Below are 12,254 nucleotides of genomic sequence, written 5' to 3'. Positions count from 1 at the left end.
CCCTATTCAGTCTTCAGTGTTCCTTACTCCCTCACCGCTCATTTATACTGGAGGAAGCCACCGCAGGTCACTTGCTTGGACTTTGTTAGTCTGGTTCTCCGTGGAAACGCTTCTGATCTTTCCACTAACTAGCTTCCGTGTGGTGCTCAGCTTAACTCAGTCTGGATGCTGCCCCCACCAGGCTTCTAAAGCCGCTGGTGCAGAGGTCATGGGGGAGGTACCTGGACACCACTGATTCAGAGGGGAAGGGGGTGCCCTCCAGAGCCAGTGCAGCTGGGGTCAAACCCTCTGTTTCTGCCACCTTGTGGCCCCAGGACTTTGCCAATTCCCTCTGTGCTCCCCACTGTTCTCGTCTGTAAAATGGGCGTAATGAGTGCACCGTACATCCTGGGGTGAGTGTGGGGATGAGTGAGGTGGTGCTCGCCCGGTGATTAGAGCAGTGCACACTTAGGGCCCTGGCAGGGTAGTTCGATTGGTTAGAGCATCATCCCCATATCCAAAGGTTGCGGGTTTGATCCCCGGTTGGGGCACACACAGGAACAGACCAATATTTCTCTCCTTCTCTCTCTTTCTTTCTCTTCCCTCCCTTTCAATAAATATGTGTAAAAATTAAAAAGGGACAGTGCACACAGTCTGCACTCAGTAAATGCTGTTTGCCAGAGGGGGGTGCTCCATCAAGGGCAAGGGCAATGCCCTGTGTTCCTAGGGGCTGACCTGGGGGGCATTCTCAGTGGTGAGTGGAAGGAATCAATCACTCCTAAATACCACGGGGCATGGTCAGGGGACAGGTGATGGAATTCCAGCAGCGGCTACATCCTGCCAGGTCCCGTATGAAGCAACCTGCGAACACTGACTTTAGTAATTCCCATAACAAGCCACAGAGGTGGGCACAATCACTGCATGCATTTGATATAGGATGCACCTGAGGCACGAAGATGCCAATGATCTGTCTCAAATCACACAGCTAGCAAGGGACCGTACTGGGTCTGGGAGCCAGGCCTGGGGTGTTGAGAGTCCCGTGCCTGTCCCTGATCATTAGTTCCTCCCTGAAACCTCTCCCTTTGGCTTCCATGGAAACACCCTCTTTTAACCTCTGACTCCTCTTCCCTTGATATTTCCTGCTCATCTCTGCAGCAGAAGTGACATTTGCCCCCAGCTCTGTCCAAAGCCACGAACTTCATCTCTTCTCCACGTTTCCTCCTGGGTGGTTTTGACTTGGCCTGTCCTCTGACAGTTCCCAACTCCAATCGCAGTCCCACAGAGCCCCCTCCCCCCAGGCCCCAACTTCTCTGTCCAGTGGCTCCCTGGACCACATGTCTTATTTATCCCAACAAATAAGCACTTTTTTTTTCTATTTAGTTCTCTGTCTTAGGTAGTGGTACCCACCTGGAACTTGGCCCTGTCTTGTTCCTACCACGTTGGCTCTGTGTCCATATACGTAAAATGGTACCTCCTACCCATTTCTGAACTTTTAAGACCATTTCTCCAGTTCTGGGCTCTTACCCGAATGATAACGTCTTACCTGGTCTTCCATCTCCCTCATCACCCCTAGAGTTACTGAAAAGAAAAAAAAATCTCATGACATCACTTCTCCAATTAAAATTCTACCGGGACCCCTCCTTTCCTCGGGAAGACTAGCTGAGCTGCTGGACATGACAGACCAGGCTTTCCTTCTTCTGGTCCTGCTGCCCCTCAGGCTCCATTGGTTCCTCCTCCTCCCGTGTGATACCCATGGGCCCTAGTGATTCTGAGCCCTTGGCAGGACCTCGGGGAGCTGTGTGGTCTCACAAGCCTGCGCCGTCTCCAAATCTGTCCAAAATGCCCTTTCCCAGGTGTCTCCCTGGTCGCTCTTCCTGCCCTTTCAAGAATCAGGTCATCAGAAGAAGGATCAAATCCAATCAAATGTATCCCACAAAAGAGGCAACCTGCCCTCTTTTCCTGGCAAAATTGTGTGTGCTACAGTGTAAGCTACTTACGTTGCTTTTGGTCTCCCAATCAAAATGAATGTACATTTATTTAAATGTACCACTATAAAAAGGAAATTCACTTCAATAACCCATTTCCATCTTTTTGTTGTTGTTCAGATTTGTTGTCATCTTATTTTAAAAACTGGATTTGAGAGAGAGAAAAAGGGAGAGAAAGAGAAAAACGCTGATCTCTGGGGGTTGAACCTGCAACCTTTGTGTATTGGGACGGCATTCTAACCAACTGAGCTAGACAGCCAAGGGATACTGTAGTCTTTATATTAAAATAATAGGAACGAAGAAAAAAACCTCTACCATTTTATATCAAAATCAAATCAAGGTTTCGTGTGTCCATCTGACACTTAGGCCCTGGCCCTACAGGTCCTGTTTCCTATCTCCATGGTAACATGCTCCATGGGCTGCGTCTTCCACCTCTTGTGTTGATGAAGTCATACATGTTTTCCTCTGATCATTGCTGAGTCACCTGTGTCCAACTTGCCTCTCCTCCTCGACTTTCCCGCTCGGAAACCAGTGACGACTTCCATGTGAGTGTGCACCTTTCTATGACCTTCTTCTCTTTAATTGGTTATATTTGGGGAGGGACAAGAGAGGGTTTTGTTCTTTGTTTCACAAAAATGAGAATAGATGACCCACGAGTTTTCCTCCCTTGCTCTTTTTGTCTAGCAGGGCACGGACACCCCTCTAGCTCACGCCGCGAGCCCTCGCCCCATCCTAGAGCTGCCGAGGGGATGAAGAGCCACAAGTTTTTTGGCCACTCCTGTGGCACTCAATGCTCCACCTGCCACTCAAACATGGACACCCTGCTCACCTGATGCTCTAGTTTCTGTGGGGATTAGTCCCCCAAACAGGAGCTGTCTGCAGAAGGTTGGTGGGGACATGGTTTAAAAATAAGCAAACCCATGCAGCGCCATACCACCCATCCAAAGAAGTTCAGGAAATGATAATAAGTGAGAGGGATATTTGACTCTGAGGTTACCTAGCAGCCTCTGGATGGCAGAAGGTATGTTTCCCAAGTAACGAGCAAATATACATCACTGAACGGGGAGTTTGTGAGGGACGGGACAAAAGACAGGACCCAGTACACAGTGACTGAGCATCCCTGTGACAAAGTGTCCATCCTCATGTACCTGCGAGGCCTTCCTCGGTGGGAAGAGAACCAGGCTGACTGGGCCCTGAGACCCCTAGACCTTTATCAGCTCACCCAACTGCAATGCTTGTAACAAACCTCAGCTGTAAAAGACCTCCCTAACGGTGTTGTCTTGAAGTTGGTGGCTTATGAGTTAGGAGGTGTCTGTCTACGAGGCCATGTCTGCCAAGGAGCATTCGCTAAGGAGCCTGCATGCTAACCCTCACACGTGGGCACTGCAGTGAGCAGGCCTCAAAATCCCCCATTTATAAAATAAAGCTAACAATATTCATACTGCCTGTGTGGTTGCAGTGAGTCACAAACAGCATTATGTAAATGCAAGCGCCTTCCCCGGGAAGCGATGCATATATCAGCATTGTTAATATCATTCTGATTCTTGAGTAAGCAATGTACGCTCGGGTATTGGCGCTTTCCTGTTCTTTGTCTCTCTGGGGGGAAAGAACATATTACCACTTAAAAGAAGATTGATTTTGTGACAGCCATGGAGTGCATTGTGAAAGAACAATCGATACAAAATAACAGACTAGATGTTGGCCTTTCGAAACTGTGGGTGGACCCTGTTCTTGGACTTCTTTCACAAAAGCAAAAGTGACAATGATGCCTCCGTTTTTAAGGTTTCATAGATAAAGGGGGATGATTTTCCCCCTCCTCTTCCTCTTGGGTTTCTATCCTTAACCCTTGAACAGTTATCAGATGTAATCTCCCCGTGGTCCTGGCTCCTGCCCATTAAGTACACACACACAACATCTGCTGTGGGTGTTCCTGGCCCAATGATGGTGATTTTTACTGTGATGAACAAATTGAGAAACCGGTACCTCTATAGATAAATACACCCTGCCCCCTGTGGATGAATATACATCTGTGAATGGCCCAGCAGAGACTACCAACACACTCTAGGGCTTGGGCATTTCAGACACACATGGGCCACACTCTCCGCTTTAGCTCATTGGTAGGACGGAATGTCGGTGTGGGGAGTTTCAGAAATCTCAGTGCCAGTTGCAAGTTGGCAGTTGGTTCCTTCTGGCTGTTCCGAGAGGTAGTGTCCCTGGAGGAATTGAAAAGTGGCTGCTAGATATGATGGATTACAATTGTTTTTATGTTTCTCTGCATCTGTGTTTGACTCTTCCCCGTGGGCCATAGAAAATGTGGGGGTGTTTATCCAGAAGTGAGGGGTTTATCACGTTCTAAAGAGTTCAATCCAAAGAGTCGTACAATGGCCTGTACAATGTGTGGGGGGGTTACCTTGCAACCAGTTGTGGTGGCATCAGTCAGACAAGACGAGAAAAAGGAAAGCAGAGGTTCCTTGGGGTGGTTTCAAGCCTCAGACCTCTTTGAGGTCCTCAGGAGTCATCATTCTGGGGCTTGGCAATGAATGCTCGCAAGTGCAAGTGTGTGTGGAAGAGAAAGAAGGAAGAGGGGAAAAAACCTTTCAGATTGAAGCTGCGTTTCTTTAAAAGCCTTTTTTAGCCTCAGTCCTTGTCTCAAAGGGGGGATTTTGGTTGTTGATCATTTTACATTACTTTAAAGGGTTAAATATCAACATTTCAGACATAAAGCAGTAAATAAAAACTTTGGGACATGATCTGTATTCGTCCTCACTTTACCAAGGCACGAGGGAAATATGACTTTTAAAAACTCTCTTTTCTTTTAGAGAAAAAATTGAATTTACAAAGGAGATGCATTGCAGGAGTGATCACACGCATGATAGAAGGGTTCTTTGATTTTCAAAGCATCATATATGGATTTCACGTAAACAGCTGTTTCTTAACGGATAGAAACCACGGTGCTCATTGTTTAATTTACAGGAAACTGTATTCAGTCAGGAGCTCATGATTGCACAAAGCAAAATACTCCTATGTTATAAATAGAATTAAAATGAGAGTGACCTCTCTTAATTTGATATCTATATAATACACTAATACTAACTAAATAAAGACATAGCATTACTAAGGGAAGGAGGACTTAAAGTTTTTTTCATAAATCAGAGATAAAATATCTTTTCCCTTTAATTATCTAGAAGATAAGCAAACAAGTAGCTTATAAAATGAAAACCATCCACACAGCTTGAATTCACCAGGCTCCATGCAGATCCTGAAGGCTGCATGTAAGGGGGACTAGAGTGTTGATACCGAGCTTTGGGAAGTCATACATACACAGTGACAAGACTCTCACTATACTTGAATTTTTAAAAGGTTATGACCCAAATGAAATTTTTTAAAATTTATTGATTTGAAGGAGAGAGAGAGAGAGACATCAGTTTGTCGTTCCACTTATTTATGCATTCAGTGGTTGATTCTTGTATGTGCCCTGATCAGGGATTAAACCCACAGCCTTGGCATATCAGGACGACACTCTCTACCCAACTTAAGCGACCCACCAGGGTCCAAATGAAAAGTTTTTATTGTTTGAAAACTTGTTTTTGGTTTTTTTTTTTTAAAAGATTTTATTTATTGTGTTTTACAAAGGGTGGGTGTGCGAGAAGTATCAACTCATAGTTGCTTCACTTTAGTTGTTCATTGATTGCTTGTCACATGTGTCTTGACCAGGCAAGCCCAGGATTTCAAACGGGCAACCTCAGTGTTCCAGGTCGATGCTTTATCCACTGCATCACCACAGGCCAGGCTTGAAAACTCTTTATTAATTGTTCTCATGAACACCAAGGCATATATGTACTACAATAGTTTTAGTTTCTAAAATTATACACCCAACTCATTTAATAAAAAAAAGAAACTACATAGATAGTATTGAAAACTAATAAGAGTAATTGTAACATATGTACCATATCAATGTAAAATGTTGATAACCAGGGAAACCGGATGGGGGACATAGGAGAACTCCTAGCACCATTTCTAGATTTTTCTGTATTACTTAAGATTGTTTCTAAAAAATTCTATTAAAAGAAACTAACATGGACAAAACTCGCTTCTGTTTTATTCAGTCTTCTTCTAGGGTTGTTTCCATGATCTGTAAGATGTGAGGGTTCAGAGGTAAAACAAATACTAAAATATTCCTGCAATGTGTTCCTTTTGAAAGTATCATATTACTTAACTATTGGAACCACTTCCAGATTTTAGTCCGGACCCCTATTTAATATTTGGTGTGTTAGTACCTACCAAGAATAGCACAGGGTAGGTTTTTATTTCTTCCGTAAGGCAAAAACACATGGAAAAATGTCTTGCCTCCCTAGTATTGCTAACAAGTTTAAACCACACCAGTTTTATTTATTAAAAAAAAAAAAATCTTAGATAGAAGAGTGAGATTTAATTTACATTTTACCAATTATTTTCTAAACCCAAAAACGAATAGCAGACTCAGGGAACACTTATTACATATGGGATTCAATAAAAATACGTGCGATTTTACAATAGCAGATCACGAGAAGTTTCATCTCAGCTTGAACTGGTATTTGAAGTGTTAATCTGAAACCTATTCATACTTATTACCCCAAGTTTATCCTTTTAGCTATTTCATACTTTAATAGTTACCCCATTAAAGACAGTTACAAAAAGTATTCTAATGGCTGTCATCTAAAACAATGCTTAGAAATATTGATGCTTAACAGCCATTCCTATGATGACTTAGATGACATTTTCTGGGTTTAATTTGTTCTGTACCCAGCTATCTCTCAAAGATGGGATCCTGATTTTCCTAATTAACATTCTATGTACCCACCCCGGGGGAGGGGGAAGGGTGGTATCTTATTTTATCTTTCTAAGGAACTGACTAGCACCACATCTTACAAATAAATGCTCAAGGTACCTCTGCTAATGTTGAAAAATAGAAAAATAAATTGACCTTGATGAAATGTGTCTTCTTTTGTCTGTCCCCAGGAAAGTTTATTTCAGGTGTTTCTTCCCAGTGAAATGATTAGCGTTAACAGCTCCCCCTCCCCATTGTATTCCACAGGGTCTCTCCATCTTCCTGATCTATGGGGTGCACGCCACAGAAGTAAGTCTGCTCTGAGGATCTCAAGGCTGACAGAGTGAATGAGAGAAATGACAGGTTTCTTATCTTGATAACGGAGGAACCAAGTTGGCTTTTTCATACTGGAGTGTCCTCCTGCCCTTCACGGTTGGGCTGGCTGATAGGCATCCTGGCGTGCCATTAAACACTGGCACTGTGAATAAAGGGGACAGCCTCATTCCTCACAGGTGTCGACTGATATTTTACTTCTGCCTTTTAAGTTTTTGAATTTCCAGTCTTTTTCCACATGCACCTATGCTTGACAGTATTCAAACCTCTCCCTGGAAAGTGGCAGAATGCTTCTGCGTAGTGGCGTGGAGTTAAGAGGGATACTAATATTTCTCATCTCAACGTGCTCACGAGATAGTCTTGTCCTTTAAAGTTTTTGAACAGACGAAGAGAGGCCCACAAGGATGTCATTAATAATCTCTATGGTTTCAATGGTGAACTCTCTCAGGGAACTCATTTATTATTAAATTATGAGAAGTTATGTAGCTAGAATATATTGTGATCAACATGACTTGTAATTCCATTAAAGGGAATAGGCTTTGTAAATATATTATTGTCAACGTTCCAGCTTTTACAAAAAAAGACAAAACTCCAGGGGCTTTTTTTTTTTTTTTTTTAAATCAATACTCTGTGTTAGGAATGTTGGGGAGTTAGATGGTTATATGCTTAACATGAGAGTGAGTGCCCTGTGTAGACGAGGTGCTGCTGTCTGTTTGACTTCTGTCGCTCCAGCTTTGATTTCAGGATGTGACTTTGTCACGGTCCCTATGCTGCCCGCGTTTCTCAGGCTTCTCTCCTGGGCAAGGACAGTGTGGCCCCTGGCTGAAGGCTCAGCAGAGCCGGGTGACCAGTTTCTCACGGGTCACCTGGGGCCGCCAGGTAACCTGGCAGAGGGACCAACTAGGCCGATCGAGAAGGCGTGGGATTTAAACCTACTGATGAGTCCGCACGTGGGCGTGTTTTACAGGGCTGCCGCACCTGGGTCACGCCGGTTCCTTTTCCTGTAGCCTTCAGGTAGGTTGGCAGCCGGCCTTTTTTTTTTTTTGCAACAGTACCGCTATTGCGGTTTCCAGGGAGGCTCCTGCTGTAACTGCAAAGAGCGAGCTGCGCCCGCTGCAAAGTGTCCCCACCCTCGGAGGGAGGCCACCAGCCATGTGGCTGAATCCTTGCTGAGCAGCTGGGTGCAGTCCCCGGCGCCCCGGGGGACAACCTGGGGGGGGTGTCGGGGGTCTGGGCTGTGATTCGACACCGGGCCTGCAAACCGTAAAGCGGAGCGCGCCCCGGCGCGCAGGCCTCAGTTTCCCCCCTAGCAGCCCACAGCCGGCTCCGGCGGGACTTCCCGCCCCAGGACAGGGTGGTGGCGGGGTCCTCATCCAGAGCTCCTTTACGCACAGGCCCTCACCACGTCCTGTCCTTCACCGCTGTCCACCAATCAGGCCAGCCCGCCGCGGAGGTCTCTCTTTGGAGGGTCCCTCCCCGTCCCCGCATAGGTCCCGCCCCCTCCAGCCCGGGGGGCCACCCCTGCGCCCAACGGCACCGGTGATTGACAGGCGGGCCGGGCGGAAGCCGCGGCGCGTGCGCAGTGCCCGCGCAGCGCTCCCCTCGGGCCGGGCCGGCCGCTCCCAGCAGACCCCGCGGCGCGCCTGCGCAGTGCGGGGGAGGCTTTTAATTCCATTGTGGAGAGGACGGCGTTATTTTTATTAACCGGAGGCGGCGGCGGCGGCGCGGCGGCGGCGGGACCGTAAGTGCGGGCGGGGGCGGCGCGGCACGGGCGGGCGGGGCCGCCAGCGCGGGCGGGCGGGGGCGGCGGGCGCGGGGTCGCGCGGCCCGGCCCCACCGCCTCTCCGTCCCTCCTCCCTCCGCAGCCAGGCCTCCTCCGGGGCATGCGAGTCGGCGGCGGGTTCCTGAGCGGCGGCTCCGGCGGCGGCGGCGGCGGCGGCGGCTCCCGGCGGGCGGAGATGGAGCCTAGCTTCCCGCAGGGCCTGGTCATGTTCAACCACCGGCTGCCCCCGGTGGCCAGCTTCGCACGGCCGGCCGGCCCGGCCGCCCCTCCCCCGCAGTGCGTGCTCGCCCCCCCCGCGGCCCCGGCCGAGCCGCCGCCCCCGCCCCCGCCGCCGGCCCCGGACATGACTTTCAAGAAGGAGCCGGCGGGCTCGAGCGCGGCCTTCCCGGCGCCGCGGACCCCCTGGGGCTTCCTGCAGCCGCTGGTGAGCATCAAGCAGGAGAAGCCGGCCGACCCGGACGAGCAGCCCCCGCACCACCACTACGGGGGGCTGTTCGCGGGCGCTGAGGACCGGACGGCCGGCCTGGGCGGCGGTGAGGGGGGCGGCCACGGCGTCATCCAGGACCTGAGTGTCCTGCACCAGCAGCCGCCGCCGCCACCGGCCCCGCACCCCCGCGACGCCCTGCTCGGCGGCGGCGAGGAGCCAAAGCAGGACGCGCACGTCAAGAAGGTGAAGAGGCCAAAGCCAGAATCTCAGGGAATCAAAGCCAAGAGGAAGCCCAGCGCATCCTCCAAGCCGTCTTCTTCTTCTTCGGTTGGGGCCGGGGACGGGGAAGGCGCGGTCCTGTCCCCGAGCCAGAAACCTCACATCTGCGACCACTGCAGCGCGGCCTTCCGGAGCTCCTACCACCTGCGCCGGCACGTCCTCATCCACACCGGCGAGCGGCCCTTCCAGTGCAGCCAGTGCAGCATGGGCTTCATCCAGAAGTACCTCTTGCAGCGGCACGAGAAGATCCACAGCCGGGAGAAGCCATTTGGCTGTGATCAGTGCAGCATGAAGTTCATCCAGAAGTACCACATGGAGCGGCACAAGAGGACGCACAGCGGAGAAAAGCCATATAAGTGTGACACTTGCCAGCAGTATTTCTCCCGGACTGACCGGCTGCTGAAACACAGGCGCACGTGCGGAGAAGCCCTCGCCAAGGGGGGAGCCCCGAGTGTGGAGCCCGGGTCTGCCAACCACAGCAACCTGGGGAACCTGGCTGTGCTGTCTCAGGGACACAGCAGCTCTTCGAGGAGGAAAGCTAAGGCGAAAAGCGGCAGCGCGGCCGTTGAGAGCAAGGAGCATGGCAAGGCCGGCAAAGCGGGCGAGTCGCAGCTTCCCAACAGCATCAGCATGCAGAGCTACTCGGTGGAGATGCCCGCCCTGTCTGCCGGTGGGGGCATCCTTGGCAGCGGTCTTGACGAACTCCAGAAAAGGGTGCCAAAACTGATCTTTAAGAAAGGAAGCAGGAAGAACCCCGACAAAAACTACCTGAACTTTGTGTCGCCCTTACCAGACATGGTTGGACAGAAGTCTTTGTCTGGGAAGCCGGGGGGCTCTCTTGGCATCGCCCCCAGTGCCAGCGCGGAGGCCATCAGCCTTCTCCAGAGTGCAGGTGGCAAACAAGGCCAGCTGAATAGCAACTACGATGACGCCATGCAGTTCTCAAAGAAAAGAAGATACTTACCCACTGCCACCAGCAACAGTGCCTTCTCCATCAACGTAGGACACATGGTCTCCCAGCAGTCTGTCATTCAGTCTGCAGGGGTCAGTGTTCTGGACAGCGAGTCCCCGCTGTCGCTCATGGACTCCTCGGCGCTCAGTACAGAGATTAAGTCTTGTCATGACAAGTCTGGCATTCCTGATGAGGTGTTGCAGAGTATATTGGATCAGTACTCCAACAAGTCGGAGAGCCAGAAGGAGGACCCCTTCACCATCCCTGAGCCACGAGTGGATTTACACACCTCAGGAGAACACTCGGAGCTGGTTCAGGAGGAGAATTTGAGCCCCGGCACCCAAACCCCTGCCAGCGACAAGGCCAGCATGTTGCAAGAGTACTCCAAATACCTCCAGCAGGCTTTTGAGAAGTCCACAAATGCAGGTTTTACCCTTGGACACGGTTTCCAGTTTGTGAGTTTGTCTTCACCTCTACACAACCACACTCTCTTCCCAGAGAAACAGGTATACACTACATCCCCCTTGGAGTGTGGTTTCGGCCAGTCTGTTACCTCAGTGTTGCCGTCTTCATTGCCAAAGCCTCCTTTTGGGATGTTGTTCGGATCTCAGCCGGGCCTGTACCTGTCCGCCCTGGATGCGACCCATCAGCAGTTGACACCTTCCCAGGAGCTGGACGACCTGATAGACTCTCAGAAGAATTTAGAGACTTCCTCGGCCTTCCAGTCCTCATCTCAGAAACTGACTAGCCAGAAGGAACAACAGAAAAACTTAGAGTCCTCAACCAGCTTTCAGATGCCATCTCAGGAGTTAGCTAGCCAGATAGATCCTCAGAAAGACATAGAGCCTAGAACAACGTACCAGATTGAGAACTTTGCACAAGCGTTCGGTTCTCAGTTCAAGTCGGGCAGCAGGGTGCCAATGACCTTCGTCAGTAACTCTAACGGAGAAGTGGACCATAGGGTCAGGACTTCCGTGTCAGATTTCTCAGGGTACACAAATATGATGTCTGATGTCAGTGAGCCATGTAGTAGTACACGAGTAAAGACTCCCACCAGCCAGAGTTACAGGTAAGGTCCTACACATGAGTGACCAGGCTGGCGGTCTGCTAATGTAACTTTGTTTTATTTTAAGAACACTGCCATTGGAATGTTTGTACATGATCCTATTAAGAATAATGTAATGCCCTTTCAATGCAACTTTTCATATTTAGTTTATTTTGTTAGTGGTGATTTTAGCTCTGGTTTCTATTATGATTTTTAATCAAAATCAATAGATTAAAAATAGTTTGACATTCAAAAATGACAATGTTTAGCAATCAAATTTACATGTTATAGATTGTCAGGGAATAGCCCAAAGTTTTAAATGCAAAAAAATAAAAATAAAAAAAAAATCCTACAAAAAAAAAAAACAAAAAACCCCCACAAAAACTTTGTTGTTAGGATTAAGGTTATTCTCATTGCTTTACTCTCAGGAAAGTGAAATAACGCAGGGGGATTCTGTATGTTGTCATCCGAACGGATATCCGATTCACAGATAGTAATGATATATGTTTCATCATTTAAGTGAGGGGTCGAAAAAAAACATTTCAAATTGCTCTCTCTGGGCTAATATGATGTAGGTTTCCTCTTTTGAGTTAAGGGATCGAGAAAACATTTCAAATTGCTGTCACCATCTGGGCTGATCCAAAATTCTGAGATGTTGGCTACC

The 12,254-nt window shown here is 48.9% G+C and overlaps 1 protein-coding gene across 2 annotated transcripts; it reads left to right on the top strand.

The window, feature by feature from the left end:
* Positions 1-5,592: 5,592 nt before the first annotated feature.
* On the top strand, positions 5,593-11,960 carry ZNF281 (zinc finger protein 281). 2 transcript variants are annotated; one of them, XM_066238755.1, is made up of 2 exons: positions 5,593-8,845; positions 8,974-11,960. In XM_066238755.1, exon 2 carries the CDS (start codon positions 8,988-8,990, stop codon positions 11,616-11,618), a length of 2,631 nt encoding a protein of 876 aa, XP_066094852.1. In that variant the 5' UTR covers positions 5,593-8,845; positions 8,974-8,987; the 3' UTR covers positions 11,619-11,960. The 2 variants fall into 2 exon arrangements, with proteins under 2 accessions (XP_066094852.1, XP_066094845.1); XM_066238748.1 differs by having other exon boundaries at positions 8,970-11,960.
* The last annotated feature ends 294 nt before the right edge of the window (positions 11,961-12,254 follow it).

Source organism: Saccopteryx bilineata, chromosome 1 (genome assembly GCF_036850765.1).
Source record: "Saccopteryx bilineata isolate mSacBil1 chromosome 1, mSacBil1_pri_phased_curated, whole genome shotgun sequence".
Classification (NCBI taxonomy): Eukaryota; Metazoa; Chordata; class Mammalia; order Chiroptera; family Emballonuridae; genus Saccopteryx; species Saccopteryx bilineata.
This window is presented reverse-complemented; position numbering and strand designations above follow the sequence as displayed.